The 24123-nt window shown below is 39.0% G+C and overlaps 2 protein-coding genes across 5 annotated transcripts; both read right to left on the bottom strand.

The window, feature by feature from the left end:
- Positions 1 to 515: 515 nt before the first annotated feature.
- On the bottom strand, positions 516 to 8492 carry LOC110059084 (adenosine receptor A1-like). Of its 4 annotated transcripts, none has more exons than XM_089277375.1 (2): positions 7422 to 8492; positions 516 to 2540 (listed from the first exon to the last, which is right to left on the bottom strand). In XM_089277375.1, the coding sequence occupies exon 2, from the start codon at positions 2499 to 2501 to the stop codon at positions 1632 to 1634; it is 870 nt and encodes a 289-aa protein (XP_089133501.1). In that variant the 5' UTR covers positions 2502 to 2540; positions 7422 to 8492; the 3' UTR covers positions 516 to 1631. The 4 variants fall into 4 exon arrangements, with proteins under 4 accessions (XP_089133501.1, XP_089133502.1, XP_020621421.2 ...); XM_089277376.1 differs by having other exon boundaries at positions 7427 to 8492; XM_020765762.2 differs by lacking the exon at positions 7422 to 8492 and adding an exon at positions 2757 to 3676.
- Positions 8493 to 8929: 437 nt separating this feature from the next.
- LOC110059096 (tRNA (cytosine(38)-C(5))-methyltransferase-like) lies at positions 8930 to 24101 on the bottom strand. The gene is made up of 13 exons (XM_020765779.2): positions 23984 to 24101; positions 23355 to 23464; positions 19552 to 19628; positions 18752 to 18823; positions 17764 to 17829; positions 17019 to 17064; positions 15310 to 15333; positions 14305 to 14388; positions 13644 to 13998; positions 12489 to 12534; positions 11387 to 11441; positions 10326 to 10458; positions 8930 to 9744 (listed from the first exon to the last, which is right to left on the bottom strand). Exons 1-13 carry the CDS (start codon positions 24051 to 24053, stop codon positions 9635 to 9637), a joined length of 1248 nt encoding a protein of 415 aa, XP_020621438.2. The 5' UTR covers positions 24054 to 24101; the 3' UTR covers positions 8930 to 9634.
- Positions 24102 to 24123: the final 22 nt, after the last annotated feature.

Below are 24123 nucleotides of genomic sequence, written 5' to 3'. Positions count from 1 at the left end.
TCTTTAGTCAACAGCACAACATCAGTAACAGGAGGCTTCATCTAACCCTCCTCTCCCATTGTCATGATAACACCTGCCGAATGAGCCTGGGAGCTAACCGGCGTAGCGGGCGTGAAACAGCGAGGAGGGGGAGGGAGAGCGGTGGTTAAACAAGGGGGGGTTCACTTACGAAAGCATGTGAAGGGATTGAAACTGCGAGCGAGTGCGAAAAGGAACAAGGGGAAGGGGTGGGGCAAAAAAATGAATCCTTTCCTCCCCACCCTCTCACACTTCTCCTTCTTTTTTTGCTCACCCCTACCCCTTCTCTCATTTTTTTGCTCACCCAAGGCGTGTTGGTTTGCTCGCTTTGCTTGCTCGATTTCCCCGCACGGAAAATAGGATGGGAACGTCTGTAATGCAGGCTAGAGGGGGCGTTTTCGCCGACTCCCCCAGCCCTTCCTCGTAAGTCTAACAGTTGGAACGCATTATTTCTGCGGCGAATATAGAATCTTATGAAACAGACGTACTCGGAGAAATGAGATAGAAAAATCCTTGTTATGGATCTTCCATTTAATAGTGATTTAACTTCGCATTTTACCACTACAATTTACAAGGCTACTTCGGTCATCACTATAATTTATAGGCCTACTTCGTTTTTTTTTTTTTTTTTTTTTTTTTTAAAAAAAACAAAAACAACAACAACAACAAAAACAATGCAAACTGTAGAAACAATGAACCGAAACATACATATATATTATATTCCCAATAAATTAGCTTATTAAAAAGAAGACCGTGCATGGGAAAGTGATATGGTAGGGGGGGGGGGCATCCACTACCCTCCTATCTTCTTGTACATTCGAGTGTTAATTCCAGAAACTTTATATATTGTGTTATAACGAGTTTATCAATAAAATACATTTTCCTGAAAAATTGTTATTGTCATGTTACATCACTTGTAGTTTCAGAACTGTGGAATCATTCCTTTTATTCAAAACTTGATCACTGGAAAACGCAATTCAAGAGTTTTCATTGGGTTAGCCATCATTACATATGAGCAATTAAACCATGTTCTAGCTACGAGTATGGTAAGCTTTACGCGTAATTCTTGGGGGCGTTTTTATCATTATTTTACTTTAGTTTTCTATGTGGGCGCGTTTTTACTGAAACTATAGGGACCTTAAGCAAACCACGACGGCAACGGCAACGAGAACGCCACCAAACAACAGGCTTAATGAGTAGAACAACGGCTGCGCACGTGCGTTATAAATCTTTGTACATTTCTTAGTCGTCCTCTGCAAAGCTACAACGTGAAATGACCAGATTCTGCATATTTTGGAGAACGCGAACGGCAGCGGCTAATTTTTCGTATTTTAATTTGGAATTGAACGCTGACATTACACATTTAGCTTCAGTAAGTTAAGATAGTAAGACAGATAGGTGCACTGATCAAATCTGTACAGCTGCGAAATTCGAAGGTAAAAAATAAAACTGTTACTGGACGTCGTCCCTGGCGTCGCCGTCGTCATAGCTTATTCAGCTTCCGCTTGCTAGATATGAAATGATTAAAGTCAACTCGGCGCTACGCGCCTCGTTGGCTATCTACCATCTCATATCCAACGCGCGCTTGTGGAATAATTGTTAACTAGGTGGTGTTAAATGGCGGTTTTATGATTCACGTCTTCAGTCCTACGCCTGCTGGTCTTACGGTTAAATGGAGTTACAAAGCCTCGAAGCATTCTTAGCAGAGCACCCTTAAATTCTGAAATTCTGAAAGGATAAATGATTACATTTACGAGCGAATTGCTGAATTGTAAGAGCTTGATAATATACATCATCCCAAATGGATTAATTCTACTGAACAGAGAAGACCCCGATATAGTTATTATTTGGAATGGAAGCCAAGTTAACAAAGAAGCTCCCATAATCAAAAACAAAGTCTTTGCCAGTTTTGTTTCTCTTTGTATCTGCTGATTATGGCTGTTCATCCGTTTCTTTCCCTTCCACCAAATAACACAATACGCGGAACAAATCACTAATGAAGGGACGGCAGGTGACGCAGAAATGACGACGTGGAAGCCCGTGAGTCCTATTAAGCGGTTGTCACGCAATACCCGCATTGACGTGACGGTTGCCGCCAAGATCCACGGTGTGACAATGGCAAACTTGTAAGTACGCAGGCGGAGAGTTCTGTGGCGAAGAGGCCAGCCGACAGCGTACATCCTCTCCAAGGAAACAACAGCAAGCGTAAAGATGGAAGTGAGACCGGTGCAAATGTCAACATAGACGCTGGTATGGAAACGCTCCCGTGCAGATGTATCTAAGTTGACTACCATGTAAAGAGGAACAGTTAGCAGTCCAACCAACAGATCAGCAACAGCCAAACTTATCAACAGAAAATGAGCGCGTCTGCGAATTTTCTGTTTGAGAAATATCCAGATAGTGAGAGAATTACCGACGACAATCAGTACAGCTAATAATCCAAAACAGAACTCCCACAAGATATTCCAGCTGTTAAAATCCATAACGAAAGACGATAAAGAGTTGGTGAAGGTCTTCTGACCCTGAAGGCAAAAAATGCGAATAAAAATTTATGACCGGTTTTAACTAAGTTTAATGAATTTTAAACTTGTAAACTAAAAAATAAAAATAAACCAAAACAAAACAAAATTAATAAAGCTGACAACTTGTTACATAGTTGAAGACATTTGCAAGTTTAAAATATGTTGATCTGCCACTGTCATGTCGCTTCCTTGAGCGTGTGTATTCAATAGACTCACTCGATATTGGGGAGAAGGAAGGTTCCAGGTTCGCCAAGCTTCCTAAGCCTGTCCCAACGTAGTCCGGACACTGTGCAATTTCAATCTCAATCCGTCTTCTCAAGAGCGTTTTCTATATTCAGTACGCGTTCATCAGTGTGAAATTTTAGGCTAAACCGAGAAATCAGAGCTGTGTCCTTCCAAAATTAATGCGTTTTTTCCTCTAAGTCTTATGAACTCGCTGTAGCGGGAAGAGAAAGAATCTCAATCTGTCTCGTGGGATATTTTGGCGTTATGTCATTTAGCTTCTTACAACAGACCCTAACTTACATGAGCTTTGATTTGACTGACTCGGTGATCTCCACAGACCTCTATATACTTGGTTTAAATAAAATCGGCAAATATCGGAGCTAAACGTGCCTACATCCTAACTTGACTGCTTGATTTAAACAAGCAAAGTCTATAAATAGACGGACTTTATTGTTAATCATGTTCAGAGGAAGTCGAATTTAGTCGTTTAAGCGAGAAAAAAAAAAACGCAAAGGTGTAAGGTCTCTGAGAAGTATGACGTGTGTTATGAACAATACCAGGATTTCTAACATGATAATTGATCCATGTCCCCCTGAATACACCCAGACTGAGTCAATTCGTCTTAGGTACTTAGCGATTCGAGTCGATCCGAACCACCGGAAGTCAAGCCCTGTGAACAATAATGATACAGGAATCTTACTAGTTCTTAAAACGTGACAACAAACTCGAGACGATTAGTCTGAGGTACTTGACGATTCGACTCGATTCGCGCGGAGTAGATACGCACCACGTGACACTAAGACCCGTGAAATAATGATACACGAACCAATAAATTCAATTAAACTAACCGAAGGATGTTGTGTTATGTTTGGAGGCCTACCAGAATCTTCGTTTTTATATTTCAATGTTTTGTTTGCTACATGTAGCTACATGTAGTTTATTAGGTTTTTTTTTTTTTGGGGGGGGGGGGGGTTGAGCGAAATACGGCCCCGTCCACACTACACCAAAGAAATTTGAAAACGGAAGTTTCGCTCCGAAAACGCATCAAATGCTTTCCGTCCACAGTACTCGGGAGGAATTTAAAAACGCAACAATATATAACCGGTCATTTCGAATTTGTGTTTGAGGAAAACTCGATCAGAGAATTCCCATGATTATCTAAACGCCACCGTTTTCGAAAAGCTCCGTTTTCAAAACATTTTCAGTCCACACGAAGACGAATAGCCGACAGTTTTAAGAGCCAATTCCTGTAAATACCGAGAATGAGATGACAGTCGCGAAATTTCGGATTTCTTCATATTTTGCCCAAATAACCTCTATTGTGAGTTGTTTTCGAAAATACCATTCAAAGCTCCTGAAGCGCTTTAGTTTTTTCGAAATCGAGGAAAGTTTGAAAATCGCCATTTTAGCTGCCTGACGCCGCCGAAAATGGCCGAAAATTGTGCGTTTTCTTTTCGCTCGTACAGATCAACGCGACGATATCTATCAATATACTTAAGGTAGCTCATAGTGCATGTCTTGCTGTTTCTAAAGCATTAATTTGATTAGCAAAAGCTCCAAGTGTAGTAATATTTTAGGCCGATACAAGTACCTTCATCGAAGTTCGTGAGCGAAAGGGCTAATTTTAGCTAATTTCAATACCATCAAAAGCCCACTGGTACATTGAGTTTGAAGTCGAAACTAAAATTTTCTGAAAGCCCATACTCTATATTATGTTGTGTAAAAGTCTCTCCCGGGGCCCGAAAAAACTAACCCGTCGAGAGACATAAACGTCTGGTACATTTTTGTAAATTCATCATTCGTGAAACCAACATGGAACTTGGCCAGCTATCTTCATCAAGAACAAAAATAAGCGAATGGAAACCTTTTTCGTCAATAAGGATACTTGCAATCTGTGTTTTGTTTCCTTTTACATTGACCACATGATTAACTTTACCAAACATTTGCAGTTAAATCAAAATAGACGCTGCTTTTGGTACATTGTAATGTTAAGCAAATTTATTTCGATCACCGGCACGTGCATATCGCCCGAAATTGATTTTCCTTCCGCCTACTGTATGTTTCTTTTTTAAGGTTACAATTGCAACTGTAGCACACATTATTCGTTCAATATCGGCAGTCTTAATTTTTGTGGAACACCCATGGCCACAGCCGAACTTGACTTCAAGTAAAAAAAAAACGTTTTGAAACGTGAAGTTTGAGTAAACAATCGATTACAGTTGCATCCATCATGTTTGGCGTAAATATTCGAACACAACCATTTCATGTAAACAGGTACACTTTACTTTAAAAACAACCGTCTCATCGCAGCATTTCTTGAAATCCTGGTCTGAGACCAGTTAATGCCGATAACAAAGCGAGAGCAGTTGACGAAACTTCATGATTAACTGACAGTTTTGCGTGCGCGCGCCGACCTGTGAGGGAAACAGGTTTTCTACTGTACAAATATGGCAAACAGGTTTCCTACTGTACAATATCGCTGTACATTTGTACTGTTATTTGGACGGTATTCGCTGCAGTTGGATAATAATTCATCATATTGTAATTTAATTAACGTTGGTATATTGCAAAATAGGCACAATATGGCTGTTTTATGACGTTTTCTTCATATCGTAGGTGTCGACATTTTCCAGATTTAGTTGAATTTCTCGAATTTTCCGCCACAATTCCAGTAGCTTTACTTCTTAGAGCGCCCTTTTAAAAATAAGAAAATTTGTATTTCGACATACCGCGGCATTTCAAGAGCTGGTTTCCATGAAAATATCGATAGCATTTGTATTTTAGCTTCATAATATTCAAGCGAAAGTGGAGGAATAATTGCACAACTGTCGTCACACATGAAGCGTCGTTTTTGAAAAGAAAAATATACAGCGTCACTGACAACGAAACGCATCCATTCGAATCAAGGACTGCCCGGCACAGAAATGGAAAAGGTACGAGTCAGATGCTCTTGCCTCTTATCCTTATTTAGCCTCACACACAATACTTTGAATTTCTGAAAAATTTGGCGGGGCTGTGCGGTCCGCTTCCCAAACATTTACCCTATATAACACCAAAGTCTGCGATTTTTCTAACCTATTTATGGCCTGACCCTTAAATTAATACCCTGTTTCAGACCTGCCTTAGTTCTCTAGTTCAGAATGATGTTAAAGGTATTGTGAATGGCTTTAGTAGCTGGTCTTAGCGATAATGATGAAAAAAGTAGTTTCTTCTAAAAAACATACCTAATTCAAGACTAGAGTGCAAAAACCATACCCAGTTTGAGACCAAAATGACCGAAATCGATACTCTACAACTGAATAAAATGTCTTAAAAAAACATGTCCCTCTGACGCTGGACATACCTATATAGCCGATATAAGGGAGCACCCCCTCCCCTAGGGCAGAGTCAAAGTGAAGTATCAAAAGTAAATACATTTCGAAGCGCGTGGACTGTAATAACTGATACATGTGTAGACAACTTAAATTAATCAGCCCTTGCTCTTTTACAATAGTTTAAGTACTAAACCTCACCTGGACGAAAAACCCCAGGCTCTAGCAACTGAACAGATCAGTGCGGTGCAAAGCGGCGCATTAGCACATATCCCCCTCACCCCGGGACTTCTCATGCACAAGATATCAAAACCCCGGCCTTTCTCAGGCTTTGAATATCTTTGCGGAAACGAAACAATATTTGTTTCTGAAAAAAAGCTTCTTGTTGTTCTTGATGAACGTAGCTGGCCAAGTTCCATGCTGGTTTCAAGAACGACGAATTTACAACAATGTATCTCACGTTTTTGTCTTTCGACGGGTTAGTTTTTTCGGGCCCCGGAAGAGACTTTCACACAACATAATATAGAGTATGGGCTTTCAGAAAATTTTAGTTTCGACTTCAGACTGAATGTACCAGTGGGCTTTTGATGGTATTGAAATTAGCTAAAATTAGCCCTTTCGCTCACGAACTTCGATGAAGGTACTTGTATTGGCCTGAAATATTATTACACTTGGAGCTTTTGCTAATCAAATTAATGCTTTAGAAACAGCAAGACATGCACTATGAGCTACCCAAAGTATATTGATAGATATCATCGCGTTGATCTGTACGAGTGAAAAGAAAATGCACAATTTTCGGTCATTTTCGGCGGCGTCAGGCAGCTAGAATGACGATTTTCAAATTTCTTCGATTTCGAAAAAAGTAAAGCGCTTCAGGACCTTTGAATGGTATTTTCGAAAACAACTCACTATAGAGGTTATTTGGGCAAAATATGAAGAAATCGAAAATTTCGCGACTGTCATCTCCTTCTCGGTATTTACAGGAATTGGCTCTTAAATTGCTCGGTGTGAACAGCTCCATTTTTGTGACGTATTAGTGTGGACGGTCGGCCTTACCGTAGAAATAAAGCTGCGTTTTCAAATTTCTCCGGCGTAGTGTACTGTATACACCTTTGATGCGTCAGGCAGTTAGAACTGCACCCTTGCAAAGTTAGATGCATTTCTTTTCTTCTGATCTGCCCACGGTAGAAGAGAAGAGAATCTCCATCTTTCTCGCAGGACATTTTGACATTACGTCGTAAAATAACAGTCAAGATCCTAACTCACATGAGCCTTGATTCGATTAGAGCAGCGATCTCCATATACTTAGTTAAAATGAAATCGGCAAATATCGTAGCTTGCTTACCTTACCTACATCCTAACTTGACCGCATGATTGAAACAAGCAAAGTCTACAAATTGACAGACTTCCATTAATTATCAAGAGAAAGTCGAATTTAATCATTGGACCGAGGCCAGGCAAACGTACATATGACGTGAGCTAAAGGGTGAGATAACAAAGCGCAAGTTTGTAAGGTCAGAAGTATGACGTGTGTTATGACCAATGCAAGGATTTCTAACGTCTAAATAAAGAACTGGGTAATTTATTTTGAGAAGTCTGACTGAATATTGTTGTGTTGTGCTTGGAAACCTATAGGAATCTTTCTTAGCTTTTCTTCTTGTTTTGGTTTCATTAGAGTGAACTCGTGTATAAAACAGTTGCTTATGTACTAATGAGACGTACAATATTATTCCCATGGAGTGGGGGGCGGGGGTGGACTCCCATATAAAAGGACGGGGGTGTTCGGGTGCTCGTCGTACCTATTAGGGTAAAAAAAGCGTTGTTACCTGTTAGGGTGTTCAGCCTCAAAAGGTCCATAGCGGGAACTTTTGCGGTAACTTTTAGGGTAATATTGGAGACCTTAAGATCGAGGTTTGGCGATCATACCACAAACGGCAAGCCGCGGTTTGCGGTTAGCGGTTTCACGTTAGCCGTCTGCCCACATTTGGGACTTAAGATTCGCGGGTTAATTCACCGGCTGCCATGTTTGTTTTCATTCGTTCGTTCACTTCTGTTTTAGCTGAGAAATCGTCATCAAAATTTCGTTCCTATGAAAAAGAATTCAATAGTTAATAAGCGATATAGTTTTTAAAAGCAGTATTTTCCCTCAAACGTGGGATTGTTGTTTTAGGCTGCAAAAAACCTTGCGGTAAATCACCTATCTCTAGAACGTGGTCTAGCCGTACAAACGTGAACCTCAAACTGCAAACCTGACGCCAACGCACTGGTCACGTGACTTCTTGACGTTCACGGTTTGCGGGAAATGCTGAAAACCTCGATCTTAAGGTCATTATTGAGCCGAAAAAAATCTGACAGAAGATAACGTCTTGCTTTAGGATTGGTACCTCTTAGGGGTAAATAAAAAAAAATCAAGGCCACAAAACAGGATCTTGGTACCCCTTCCGACGAGCCCCCCCTCCCCCACCCCCGTCTTTTTTTATATGAGAGTGCCCCTTTCCTCCCGGGATTCTACCAATCTTGGTACGCACGGGCAATGTACTTTAGAATGAACTGGGAGATTTGAAATAGTGTAGCAGCTTCCCTGTGCTGCTATTGTGTGCAGAAGCTGTTATTGGTTTGGGGCTAGGGGCATTTTTTTTGTTGTTTGCAATTGTTTTATATTGTTCCCTTACAGGTATCAAGCTATTCATGTGAGACCTTGCGAGACCTCCGGATGACCCCGTTTAAAATTAAATTTGAACAAATTTATCCAGCGCGTTCAATATTCTCGTTCCCTGATCTCTGAAGACCTAGGAAGGAGATAAATCGAATAGCCCACGTGATTACCTAATACCCCACTGTAAGAGCGATTACTTTAGTTCTGATGTATTGTATTTTATAGTTTCAACAACAGCATAAATTAATTTTTCCGTTGCACGTTACATCTCGCATAACATCGTGCAAGACTGACAACCGAAACGTTATTCTCTTTTTTGCTTGCTTTTCTTTTCTCATCAGCCGTGTAACTTTTCAAAAATTAACATTATTACAACTAAGTCTTGTACGGTTGTGCCTTGATAGCATCGTGGATTCTCCCACTGAGGAACCCCAGAAAAGAATTCAAGTTCTGTTTATATTCAGTTCAGCTTACAGCAATCATGGCAGTGCTGTAAGCATGAACCAAGGAGTTGTCCACCCCAACCCCCTCCTAGCGATTGGTTGTTTTTAGGAGGAAGTTACGTCGATCGCTTGACATGGCAGCGCCAGTGTTCTATTTTCGACGACAAGATTCCAAGTGTAAAAAGCGGAGTCAGGAAACGCTCGTGAAAGAAACAGATAAACTAAAATCGCGGGCTGCAAATTTGAATTTCTAAAAGTCCTTTCCAATAATTCTTCCCTGGCTATTGGTTTCGCCGCTTCACGCTTGCGACTTCGTTGCTGATTCGCTCGAGGGAGCTAAATAAACGAAGGACTTTATAAGCAAAGGTTGACTTGTGGCGACAGTAGCTGCAAATTTGCCGAAGGATTTGGCCACGGAATGCCCATAAATGCCAACTTCAAAATAGTATGTCTTTTGTGTCACGTTGCAGACTGGAAGAGACAGTTCAGTAACTCAGACACAACGTGAACATTCAGGCTGTTTCCCAGAAGGCGATACTGTTGTTTGACGGACACGGAAGTGGGAAAGCCTGGAAAGATAGAATAACAATAAAAAGAAATGAGACTAGCACAGAGGAGTAAACGCACTTCTTACGCCAGAAGTTTCGGCCATTGAAACAAGCGTAATTAAGAATCTGTGGTTCAACCTTAGCCACTCGTGAGCCTAAAAATTAAACGAAGCTGTTATTTAAGAAATCAGAAAGTCAAATTATTCTCGCATTTTGATTGGTTCTTGATTATGATCAATTGGAAACACACGTATGGATGACGTAATGACCATTTGTTTTGATTCCGTATGAAATATAACAGATAGATTCTGTGTTGCCATGCGTTTGTTAAGTGAGAGATCACAGAAGTTACAAATTAAAAAAAAAAATCACAGAAGACGTCAAAATATGTTAAGAACATCAGTGAACCCCTCAGTTATCCCCTCGTGGCATTTTGACGTCATCTGTGATCATTTTCTGAACAGACGCACGGCAACATGGAATCTATTTGTTGAATAGAAATCAGATTTTTATCTCTTGTCGACGCAGCAAATGAAAAGTTGCATTGCGAGAAAAAACTTTGATAAACACTCACATGCATCGTTAAGAAAAAAAAAACTTACAAAAGTCAGACGGAAAACCATGCAGATTGGCCACCTCGCGCGGAGTAAAGTATCTTAACTTCAACACAGACAACAGCTCCAATTTGCTTTGGTCATCCGTGAGATCTCTGTATCTCTCGAAGATCTCTGTGTCCTGTGAAGAAGACGGCGTAAAAAATGAACTTCATGTACTGTAATCAAAAGAAACGAGAAAGGGAGATGGGCTTACAAAAACTCGTGAAAATGACTCGCGTTTTTTTTTTTTTTTTTGTCTTTTTTTTTTTTTTGACCCGAAAAAGGCAGCCATTTTTCAGGTTATAATCAAGATTAGATACTCAAAAAGGGGAAATTACTTGGCAAGTAATATTGCCTACATTCTGACATGTTCCTCACATGGTCTGGATGACAGTTATGCTAACCGTTAGCTTAGAAATGGCGAGTTTTTTTAACTAATAGGTGATAGGTAAAATTTCCCGATAGCTGATAAGTAAGCTGAAATTTTACCCCAGTAGCTCAGATATCGTCGAAAGTTAAACTGTTAAGTGAGTTTCCCAACCCCATATAGACCCTCTAATTACTTGCCCTAAACTGTCTTAGAAGGAATTGATATAAGATTAAATTTGGAAATACAGTTAACGATAAAGATTAGCGAAAAAACTGAGCAACGACGTTTCGGTGTCATCCTGGCACCATTTTCAAGTTAAAAAATATTTGTGCGAAAAGTAAATTAATTTATACCAATGGTAGAGGTGCGAAATTGAATAAATTAACATTAAGATAGCTGTTCAATGTTCATGTTCATTCCAATGAGGTGTCAAATATTTTTTAACTTGAAAATGGTGCCAGGATGACACCGAAACGTCGTTGCTCAGAAGGAATTGAACAAAAAAAAAAGCCAAACGAACAACAAAACAAAGGAAAAACGAACAAAACAATAGGTAAACAAACACATACAGAAATCGAAAAAAAAGAGATTCAATGGGAAGTATTCTACAGCAAATGATATCACTAAGACTGGGAACATCAAATAACAAATAAAAACTATAGGGTTTCGAGAACGATCGACCTAAAGGGCATCTTACATCAATATCCGCCATCTTCAGCACTGAGCCAGTGCCTTCAGCATAGTGTCCATAGCTGTTCAGATGAGAAGAAAAAGACGAATCCAGGTAAAAAAAATAGCAGTTGTCTCTACCCTCAATTACCCTTCAACTGGGAACATTCAGAATTTATGTTCAATGTTTGTCCAGCCCTACAAGTATAAAACTTATTCACACGACACGGGTAACACAGCTAACCGCGAAAATGAAACGTGTGAATTGGTGTTCGCTACTTTCCCGCGCATTTTCTCGATTCTGATTGGTTCACTATAGTGATTTTACGCTGCAGTGATTGGCTATTTGCTAGAAATGGACGTTGAAATAACTGATGACTGAGTTTCCAGCAACCCCTTACAGACCCGTACTAACACTACTACCCTCCCTATAAGACAGTCACAGAAACAATTAATAACGGTAATAGGACTGAGTGGAGTCCAATTCGGTCTGTAATCACACGAGTGATTAACAAAATCGGATGACCGCGAGGCGGGAGTCCGATTTGTTAATCACGAGTATGATTACAGACTGAATTGGACGACACAATGTCCTGTTTCTAATTAATCATAATAACAATTTCCCCCACAAGTAAAAGTTTCATTATTTTGAAAAAAGAGCTTTTAATAGTCTTTCTAAATATCATAATCAAAAATATGGAGAATAGCTTGCAAAATGGTTGTTAAGTTTCTTTCAAAACAGTCACCGGAGACTAAACCTCCAAAGTTTTACAAAGTCAGTCTCTTGCATTGGTTACTATAGTGATTGTAATCAATGTTGTGATTGGTGGATTTAGCGGAGAGGACTTAAAATGATTGGCTTATGTAACTGTCCGCCTACAGCCAATTGTCCGATTACACTGTCCGATTACAACTTTGCAGATTAATTACAGCAAAATAGAGCAGTTTATGAACCAATCACATTTGAGGAAATTGTAATTGTTGTGATTAAAAACAAAAACAAAACAAAACCACAAAAACAACACAAACAACACAAACGAAGTAAGCGGATTGCTTGAGTTAAACTGGTTAATCGAAGTAAATTGAACAAGCAATTTCTAGTATTTACCGTTAGCTGTCGAAATACTCACGCTTTGGTGAAGCAGCAAGAACGTGCGGACTGACGATTGACAATGTCTATTAAGGAAAAAAAAGTAAATATAATTTAAATAAATGTCAAAAGAAAAAGGAGCATAGAACATATCTTCAGAATATTTATTTCAAAGCTCGGTTAACAAAACCGTGTTATGCGTTGCTTGGAAAACGATTTAAACAATAACACACAAAACAGCATCATGAACAAGTCAACAACAACAGCAAACAAAATAACGCAAAAAAAGCACTAAGAGTCTTGAGAGTTGGCATTCTATTCTATTCTATTCTATTCTATTCTATTCTATTCTATTCTATTCTATTCTATTCTATTCTATTCTAGCCTAGCCTAGCCTAGCCTATCCTATCCTATCCTATTCTGTTCTATTCTATGTCCTCTGCAGCTTGAGAACACACAGACAAGGGCAAGAATAGGGTTGCTGGAATCTCATTTGCCACTTAATTTCGTCCATTCAACAGCTACATGTATCAGTTTAAATTGCAGCTCATTTATCAACTATCAGTCAATTCTGCAGACCTAAGACTTCAGTTATCATTTATAAAATGCGTCACTTTTCAGCTTGCAGTTAAACAGTTAAACCCACCCAGACCCTCTACATCACGGCAGCCATATTGATGTCCTAAAACAACGAAACGGCCACCACGTTGGTGTCCCAAACTAATCCTGTGGAAACTGAACTCATTTCTTATGTAAACAGTTTCTTTTGTTCCCATAAATTTGCATGACTGCTGGTCACGTGATAAATGCCCGGGGGACCCCCACAAAAGGACGGGGGTGCTCCTTAGAAATTTTGAAAAAAAATCGCTAAGGGGTACCAAGACCCCGTTTTGTGGGCGTGGCTTGAAATTTTGTTCACCCCTAAGAGGTACCAATTCTAAAGCAACACATGTTTTTCGGTCTCTTGTTTCGGTTCAATACCATAAAAGAAGAAGCTCCCACTGTGGACCTTTAGGGGCTGAACACCCTAAGAGTACCAAAACCGCGTTTTTTTCCCTAAAAGCTATGACGAACACCCCCGTGCTTTTTAAATGGGAGTCCTTCCTGGGGAGAAATAACACTACATACTGCTTAAATAACTAATCTTTAAATTTACACTACAAGCTCACCAAGAAAAAAACAATGACATCCTTACCTAAAAGAAGAACAAATTTGCTTAAAACTTTCGCCGGCAGTAGGTACTTCTCGAAGTAATTGTCATTGTTACCTTTCTCTAAGTAGTCCCCAATTTTTCTACAGTTTGTGGGATTATATTTATCAAGTACAGGCTTCAGTTCTACATTGACTTTAGCTTGAAGGCATTTGAGGCACCCTGTGTTATGTCGATCTCTGTGAGTACTATCCACAGTGCAATCCGAAGCAGGTAATAGCCCAGTTGGCTTAACTTCATTGGTTGTACATCCTGGTTCGGCTACACAATCTCTTCCACAGTCGCTGCATTGATTGTCACATTTATCGCGTGTTATCATGTATGGAAAACTCTCCATGATCTGTCAAATTAAGGGCTGGAGTTAATTATATTGACTGTACCGAACCTTTGTTTTTCTTATACATGTAAGAGTGTTAGTTATGGTCAGTCCAATTACCTCTGTCCAATTAATTACATGTATGTCCAACAGACACTAATTGCAAGCGGAACGTCCCCTAATTAGGCATTCAGTCGAGGTCCTAACAGAATGTATTTTTGCAACGTGTCATAAGCAAACTTCTCTTATAAACAAACACAATTCTGTTATAAACAGACACCTCCCGAGAAAGTGCGTGACCAAACATCAACACACATATATTGTAATTACCTCATCACGTGTGGCAAAGTGAAACTGAAGCGGTTTCTTTTTAGCCAGAAGGTAGTACCTCAGACGAGAATTTGGGATTCCAAGCTACGAGAAACAAACTATATTATTACAGTTACGCTTATATGTGTTCACAAAGCAAATCAACTGAAATTTAATGTCTATTTCTGTCAATAGCTGACGCTTAACAACCGATCTAGAGAAAATGGCTAACTTAGCCAATTCTTCGAGACCAATGCTGAAGAGAATCTTCCACAGATCTTAACCATGCTGTCTTTTCTAGGAGGAGGAAGACTGAATCAGCACCAATTATGACTCGAAAACACTCAAAGTTCTGTCGAGCGATTAAATGGTAATAAACATCTTTCTTGATTAAACGGACAATATTTGAGGATCGTTAAAAATTCTTGCCAATATTAAAACTTATGGTACAAAAAAATTATTCAGTGGTTGTTTTTGCTACTGTCGGATCTTCAAAGCGTTATCGTCAAAGGGACCTTAAAGAATATTGCAAAGTTCTTCAAAGATTCTTTAGTCTTTCATCGGGGATTGCTTACGCTCCTATCCTTTACTCCTATTAAATGCTTGCTCTTTTTTCTTTGTACATTCACATACCCACAGACAAGGATTAGTGATATTTCTACGAGGCAAGTCCAGGCATGGAAGCGTAACTCTGAGATGCCCGAAATACTCGCGTGAAACAGAGGGAGGAAAGACATTTGCAGCCACGGCAGTGAAAGAGTGGAACAAGCTCCCTATCAATATTAGATCAAGTAAGAATGCATTTTAAGCAAAATTATGTAAATTATCTTAAGGATTCATTCATAGAGCTCGACCATTTCTCTATTTCTTAAGTCAACTTTACTAAGTATTTAGTCATTAGTCATTTTATTTATTAGATTTTATGTACAGTATAATGAAGGCCACTAGTTTGTCAGTGCTAACTGTAAAGTGTTTCTGCCCTCGTTAAATAAAGTTATTTTTCTTCTTCTATAATGACCACCATACCTGAGTCGGAGATAACAAGAATTCCTGTTAAACAAGCAAAGGCGGGAATTAATAAACTAACAAAATTTGAGGAAGCTAACTAAGAAATGAATACAAGTGAATAAAAACAGTACGATTATCACCGCCACAACCCAGATACTCCCTCCTCTGCAGAGGTTCAAAGGTTCTTTGGGGGGAGGGTTGGGGAGAATCCGCTGAACGATATGAGTACATGCGCAGGGTTATGTGAAGGGCGATCCATTCGACTTTGTGCCTGAACTCACGTCACACAATGGCTTTCTTTAAGGGAAGTTTCGAACCTTCTGCGGAGGGAGACCCAGATACAGAAACAGAAACAATAGCCGAAACAATATGAAATGCTTATGGAAGGAAGACTAAATCCAGGAGTCCCTCCTGACTAAATCAACACCACTTATGATCGAAATATACTTTCAGTACCCTCGAAATGATTATATGTTCCTAAGAATTGCCCTTTTTCAGCAATTCAAGACACGTTTTTATCATCTGGGCGGATTTTTTTGGAGGGGCTGCATAAATTTCACAAACTAAATTAAAACAAGTAGTTCTTTAAACTAACAGTTGATTAGCAACTTCAAATGATAAAGGAAAGTTAACTACATGTACAGTGAAGGAGGCGAGTTTGTCAATTTGCAAATCGCCATGGGCCAATGAACAGACAAAGCAATCAAACTTCGACGCACCATCAACAAGCAAGGGACCTAACATGTAGTATGAAATAATGATGTTAAGGTAAAATCACCATTAGCCGCATAAGTTCATGTAAATATAAGCAGTGTATTTACATGTACTGTACATGTACTAGTGTAGCACTCAAAGATATTACATTTAACCCTCTGTAACTTACGTTATACAATGTAATAAAGCGAGCAGGAAGGGCAAGAGTCAGTTAACGTATAGGCCTTACTCCCTGGGCAATTCCTCTCGAGTTATTTTTAAACTTGGTAGCCAGATCTTACTGTTGATAATGTTAACGTACGCATTACGTGGATGTAAATGCAGATCAGGTGTGGATGTTTTTGCGGAGGATGAAACTTTGGTAATGCCGCGTAGGCCGTCCATGAGGGCAGAATCTACATCACGTGATTGGCTATTTCTGAATCCTCCTGGGATCTCCAAAAGCAGAAGTTATTTAAAAATACCTTGGGATGGATTACCTTAGAAACTCTCTTAACCTTCAGCCTCTATTAATTACAGTGAAATCTGTATTAAGCGGACACACTTGCGACCCTCATTAGTGTCCGCTTAGTAAAGGGTGTCTGCTCAAAACAGGTTCTAACATGTTGTGCAATAATAGTAAATTATTAAACCCTTTTGCAACACAGTGTACCACAGTTTGAGATCAAAGACTGCTCATAGCACAATGTCCAGTCAGTCAATGCGTCAATCTGAAATAATCACTTAGCTTTGAAACGACATCGCTGAACAATATTATTGGAGACTCAGCTAGCTAAACCTTTAGAGGTGAAATGCTCTTGAAGTCTCTGCTTATTGCAGGTTTTGTGCAACAAAATGGCTTAATATTGGTATCCTCTGCTTAACAGAGGTGTTCGCTGAATGCAGGCATATTTTACAGTAAATGCGGGAACAAAATTTAGGGACTCAAGCTGGTGTCCGCTTAATAAAGGGCGTCCACTTAATATGGGGTCCGCTTAACACAGGTTTCACTGTGTAATCATTATGTAATGTACCTGATAACTGTAGCCGCAAGCCTTCAGCGTATGTAAAAATTGTTCTCTAGAATGGGACAAGACATCTGCAGTGTGAGTTACAAGCGAATTAATTTTGATCTATACAGTAGTCGTATTAAAGTGTATGATAAGCTCTGTTGTTACAACCACAGTGGAGGGTCTAACATAGGCTTTTTCAATCCCCCATCCCGCCACTATTTTTGGCTCAATCCAGCCATCCCACACCACTCAGAATAATTGTCCTGATCTCGCCAGGTTAGAGTGGCAGTTCCTCGCATAATGTCTATAACGTGTGATTTTCAAATGTTTATGCTGCATCCCCCGCACAAAATATTTGAGCAAATCCCACTGATAACTGACTGTTTTTATCCCGCATCCTGCCTTTAAAATTTCTGTCATCCCACCCCTATTTTTTATTCTCATCCTGCATCCTGCCAAACTTATGTTAGACCCTCATAGTGTACACAGGTCTTTTGATGACAGATAAACATTTCCCAAACAAAATATATGCCCTTTGTCGGAATTCAAATTAAATTGACACCCCTGGCTACCACCATTACCAAACATTACTAAAATAAAAGTTCTCCAAATGAACAAAGTAAATGGCAGGGAAATAATGGTCCTGTGACCATCTCTGCCTTTTCTCATTTTCTGTATTAAAGTGCAATGCTTAACCCCTCTATCAAACACAGTCAGCTATAGCTTCTGTCTCAATTGTAATGTCCATATCATTTTAATTTATTACCTTGTATCTGAAGTTTCAAATCCTTTCACATTTTCCATTAGAATGTAGTTGGGTGATCTCGACAACCTGTCACACAAATATACAATTTTACTCTGATGGGTAAATTATCAGCAAATTTCAGAAAAGCAATGATAGCCAAACTAGATTAAATAAAGTTGTAACCACTCAGAGTTCATGTGTGAATGAGAACCTAACGGACCATGAATATCATATTAAACCAGGCTTCAGTTGTTTTCCTGTAAATTTCAAAGACTACATGTATCTTATCATTTCACAATTACAATGCTCGTGATCGGTGGAAACACCTTACACTGGACACACACGGACACCTTTAGTACAGCCTTCATGTGGGAGTGTTGGCTTACAAGAGTTTGCACGTACAAAGTAACCCTTGGGTGTACAGGGGGAGGGGAGAGGGGGTGTGGATGCCACCTACATGTACCACATGGTTGTTTGGCAAATTGTTTGTTCATTCACTCTCCAAGGACTGCAGCATTGCAGAATATAGTCAAGCAGCTACTTTTTATATACTTTCATCCATTTTCTAACTTCCTGAGAAACTCGGCAGATCCGAGATGGCAGATGCTATCACGTCATGTGGCGTCATAAGGTATGATTTATAGCCAACAAACACATGTTGGGAGATAACTGGCCCAAGGTTTTTATAGAATGGACCAAGTATAGCGCGGACCATACAGAGAAGACCAAGAGCTGATATTCTCCCAATATGGTCCTAAGCAAGCTTCATCAAAAAGAGATTTCCCATACAACATGAAAGTGTTTAGACAAATATCTAACAATCACTGACTGGAAAGACCGTTAAACGTGAAGCATGGTCAACGTAATTGTGATTGAGAACTACATGTAATTTAGTTGTGTAATAATGGTGATATTTAATGGTTCCTAGGTCAACCAAATCTCTGGAAATACTCATTGGTCTGTTGCTCCTATTTTCAACAATTACACTCGTCAAACATTATTTACGTACTGTGGAAGGAGTTCCAAAATGTGAAGAAAACTTCTTGTTCTTGGGTCTTTGGAAGCTCCCTGAAGACCAACCCTTTTTGAAACAAAAATTAATGGAAATACTTCACGATTATAGAGTCTGAAATATTATTTCATGCATGTGCACTATACCACAAAATTTTCATATTAATTACTAAGTTCTTAAGGACCTAGCTACTAAAAGTTCCTGAAAGCTAAGATAAAGAACTTCTTCAAAATATCTTTGAAAGATCTTGTAAAGATCTTTGGAACTGAATCCTCAAAGATCTTCAAAGGCACTGGCGAGAATTGAAAATTGAAGATCCTTCCACATCCATGAGAATCTTGCTCAAGATCTTTGAAGACCCTTGGAGAGCATTTTAGAGATCCTAAATATCCAGAAGGTTACTAAATTAATCTTCAGGATATTTAGGATCTCTAAAACCAGGATCTTGAATGATCTTGATTACGATCCTTGTTAAGATTTTCATGAAGATCCTCAAGGATCCTTGAAAGACTTTCACTGGAGAGCAAACCTAGGCTTCATAAAGGCCTCGACTGACTGGAGAGCTTTTTTGACCATAAAGAAAGTGCAACTTTGGGCCTAGACCTAATTATTAATTAACTACCATGATCAAAGGCTGTTTTTAAGTGGCATTATCATGCCTGACTCTTCAAATGTAAATGCATGTGGCACTTGTGCACCTCGCTTCCAGTTCTATGGTGGTGATGTTCACGCATTCAAGGGGTGAATGGTCCTCAATGTACATTGTACAGAGGACTCAAATCATTTGTACAGTGTACCTTGTGAATGGCTGACAAGGTGGTGACATTAAAAACACATCAGGAGAAAGACCATCAAGGTCTTGGACTGTAAGACCCTAAAAAAAAAAAAAAACAACAAAATCAACAAGTCAGAGGAGTCCATGCAATCCCGGGGAGGGGGGTGGGTGGGTGGAGGTACTCCTTCATATGGGTTATATAGGTATGTGCAGCCCCAAAGGGTATGGTTTCTCAGCTGTCTTGGTCATAAATTAGGTATCAATTTTGCATTTTTGGTCATAAATAGGGTATGCTTTTTGCACTCTAGCCTTGAATTGGGTATGTTCTTAAGAAGAAGCTACTGTTTCATCCTTATTGATAAGACCTTGACAAAAGCCCTTCACAGTGCCTTTAATTAACATCGGCCTGAACTAGGTAACTAATTGAGGCAGGTCTGAAACAGGGTCAGGTCAAAAATAGGGTAGCGAAAATTGTAGATTTTGGTCACAAATAGGGTAAGGGTTTTGGGAAGCTGGCCGTACACCCTCACCCAATTTTCCTAGGAGTCTCCCCCCCACCCCCCCCCCCCCCTCCAGGCATACAATCCATCTTAAATCACAAGTGACTTTGGTTTAGTAGTTCCAAAACACCCCAAAGCAAGATATCTCAAGCACGCTGGTATAGACCTTAAGTCTCTAGTTCAATTTTATTGTGCATGCATACGTTCCGTTTTAGAATATGCATGCCAGGCTTTCCACTCTAGCTTGCCGGCCTATTTGTCCAACCAAATAGAGAGCGTTCAGAAAAAAGTCTTAAGGATCCTGTTCCCAGAGGTTTCGTATTGCAAGGCCCTGGAAGATGCGGGCTTAAAAACACTCTTTCATAGACGTGACGAATTATGTAGCATTCTGTTTAAACAAATTGTAGAGAGTAATGACCAGCACAAACTAGCTGGCCTGCTGCCTGCGCACAATGACAGCGAGAGATATAATTTCAGGACTAGGCATATGTTCTCAATCCCGAATGTAAAAACAAAGAGGTTTAGAAATACTTTGAATTCATAATGCACTATGCAAATAAACAACAATTGTAAATAGGATTTTATACTAGTTTGATGTATTTTATGATTATATAGTAAGTAAGTAAGTAAGTAAAGACTTTATTTAAAGAGGGTAGCACTAAAATAGCATAAAAAAAAAACTAACAAACCAGTGGCCCTCTAAAAATTATGTACAATACGGATGTTAAAACTATGACATAATTATGAGATAATATAACGAATAAAAATACAATAGATAAGAGATAAAATCAATTTAAAATACAAAAAGTATAACTAAATCACAGAATAAAATGATTTAAAAGCTGCTGTTCTTCAAAAAATTTTTTCCAAAGAGAGTTCCTAAAAGAATTAAGCGACGCTATTTTCTGCATTGATAGCGGTAAGCTGTTCCAGGCTTGACAGGCAGTCACAGTAAATGTTCTTCCTCCTTCAGTTTTACGTTTGATAACAGGGCGAGCAATATTGAAGTTGGCATACCTAGTCTGCCGTGAATGAGTGTCGCTATTAAGCTTAAGTAAACTTTTAAGATAGGTTGGTACATGCCCCTGTAAACGCTTGTATATAATACAGCATTTAGTTAGTTTAGCCTGTTCGAAAAATGGTATCCAGTAGTGGTAGTATTAGACACTGTAGTGGTTATGTACAGTTACAAATTTTTATAGTTTAAATTTTTTAAACATGTTGTATATAACACAAGTACTTCAGCTTATAGCTGCAAGTTGTGAGTTTAATAAACGATTTATCTATCTATCTATTTATCTATCTTGTCACCTACATAGCCTATTGCCAAGTTTAAGATGCAGTCAGTTTAACTAGAAAAGTTGGAGGTGAATTATTTGTTCATGCTTTAAGAAACCATGTATTTAAGACAAATTTACTGCATGAATTGAGACAAACCATAAGATTTATATTGTTATTCATTTCATGTAAGTCAATTGGTGATTTGACAGAATGATTCTTTCAATATGTCATGCTCACTGGAAAACACTACTCATGCTAAGCTTGCCCTATCACTATGAACAATGAAAGTTGCCTCATAGTGGAAGCAGATGCTTGCTAAAAATAAACTCTGTAAAGTAAATGACAGCCTTTGCTGGATTGACTTCCAAATTTTTTTGTTTGCTTGTCATTGTTAGTACCATTATGCTCTTTAAAGGAACAATTATTCAGAACATACATGTCAATCTAAAATTTAATTTTTTATTGTAATCTAAGAGTAGGGGTGGCGAATGGTAAATGCAAAACTTTGCAAGACAGCAAGACTAGTGTTTTTCTCTGCAAGCCCGAGACATTTTGTCTTTTCAGATTGCAAGACTGAGACTTCAAAGTGTTTTGAGTGCGAGTGTGAGATGTTCAGACTTTTAAAATACGAGCCCCAGATTTAGTTGAGAGCTAGAATGAGCTTGCACAGCCTTTTAGCCAGCTTCTAACAGGCTGGAAATTTGGTTATAACACACTTCATAATCATATCCTAGAACAAAATAACTGTTTTTTTGGTGCCAAAATGGACGTTGCAGTAGGTTTCGTAGCTTTTTGTGGAAATCACACAATTTAGGAGAAGTTAGGATGATGGTTTTCTCGGAAATTTGAGAGTTGCTTCAGTCATTGTAATTCAATATTAAGTGACGAGAAGACATCATTTACAAAAACAGATAATGAGTCGGGACTTTGAGCCCCCTAGCCTTGCAAAAAATTGAGATTGTGTGACGCACATAACCACTAAAAAACGAGACTGTAAGACCTGTGAAACTGAACTAAAATTTTGCAAGATTCAGAGTTTTTGAAAAACCATTCGCCACCCCTAAGAATGTTAATCTAATGCACTCAAATATACCTACATGTACTAACATTTACCATCATAACTGTGAAGTAATTAATGTAATACAACCGATCCTCCAGTTGTGGCCACCTCTCATAAGCGACCAGCTCTCCTCACCAACCAGTTAATTCCAAAATACCAAAATTTTCTGGGTCAAATCACTGTGTTTGGAACTTCCTGTAGGCAACCAACTCTTGCAAGCGATCGCAACCACTTTTAGAGCTAAAACTTTGAAATTTTGTTTTGTTTTTAACCTCCCATAAGCGTCTACTTGATAGATAATAGAGCGGAAATTGGATAATAAGGTGTTGTTGATTTGACTCATTATGTAGTTTATCAGAAGTGAACCATAATACTCTGAATAAATACTTTGAAAAGCTTAAACATTTTGGTGGCTACTAAAAGTTATTACATGGATTTAGATGGGCATTGGCTTATGAGGTAAGTCTCTGCAGTTAACATATGTTAATGAGGCAAAATTTTGACCCAATGTGGTCTGAGCTATCGTAAATAATAATAATAATAATAATAATAATAATAATAATAATAATAATAATAATAATTGTCGTGGCTAATCGCCGTCGCAAAGTACAGCAATGACGCAGCTCAACAAGGTTGAACCGAAAGCATACATTGGCGCCTCTGGCAGCCGCTATACGGTCCATGTGTGACCTTGGAGCACAGCTTACAGCCAGCTGGAATCACTGTATGTTGGTTTTTGCTGAGGGAGGAAAACCGGAGAACCCGGAGAAAAACCCTCGAAGCAGAGAAGAGAACCAACACAAACTCAACCCACTTATGGCATCGGGTCCGGGAATCGAACCCGGGCCACATTGGTGGGAGGCGAGTGCTCTCACCACTGCGCCATCCCTGCTCCCAGTCCACCTGCCACCTCCCATAAGCAACAACCTAGGCTTGACATTTTAGGTGGTCACTTATGGGAGGTTTGACAATATTTAAACTCACTTCTATATTTTTTTGAAGTAATTTTGTATCACCAAAATTTAACTGGTACACTTGGTTTGCTGTAGTGTTGATCTCCAGGGCTGCAAATACCTTCCCAGAAAATCGACATCCTAAAAGCAAGTATGAGATAAAAATATGAATATTTATTTCATGTAAATCTCTATGACCCCTTGGTGAAACATGCATATATGCACCATGCAAAAACTGGTGGCAGATATTAAAGAAAGTAACAAAACTCTTGACTGCTTCTCTCCTTTTCATGAAACATTTACACAAAAACTCTCACTAACATTTGATATATTTTTTTGCAAACCATCTTCAGATTACGTAGCAAACCCTACAAGATCATGACATGTGAACCATGTTTAAATAGAGGACATCCAGATGATTTCAGAGTAAATTTGAAGACAAAGAGATCCTCACTTCAGTAATACTCAATATAAGTTTGCTTTCATGAAGCAAATTCTTTCAATGGATCTTGAATTTACATGTACAATTTAATGGCAAGGGATACAAACATTTCACATTTGCTCTGCAATCAAGATAAGCACAATGTTATGTTGTACATTGTGAATAGTATACATACACAACCGGTGTCAAATTATAATAATGTAGAACAAGTCCCTTACCTTTCAAGGCAAAGTGCATTCCTCCAATGCCGCTGTAGAATTCAACCACACGAAGCATTTCGTCCGCCATATTGCTTTTTGATCAAATACATTGTAACCCGGCCTTTTCTAAGGGAAGAACTGTGGTATAAATTATCACA

Source organism: Orbicella faveolata, unplaced genomic scaffold (genome assembly GCF_042242905.1).
Source record: "Orbicella faveolata isolate gen_17 unplaced genomic scaffold, um_ofav_v1 contig_46, whole genome shotgun sequence".
In the NCBI taxonomy this organism is placed as follows: domain Eukaryota; kingdom Metazoa; phylum Cnidaria; class Anthozoa; order Scleractinia; family Merulinidae; genus Orbicella; species Orbicella faveolata.
This window is presented reverse-complemented; position numbering and strand designations above follow the sequence as displayed.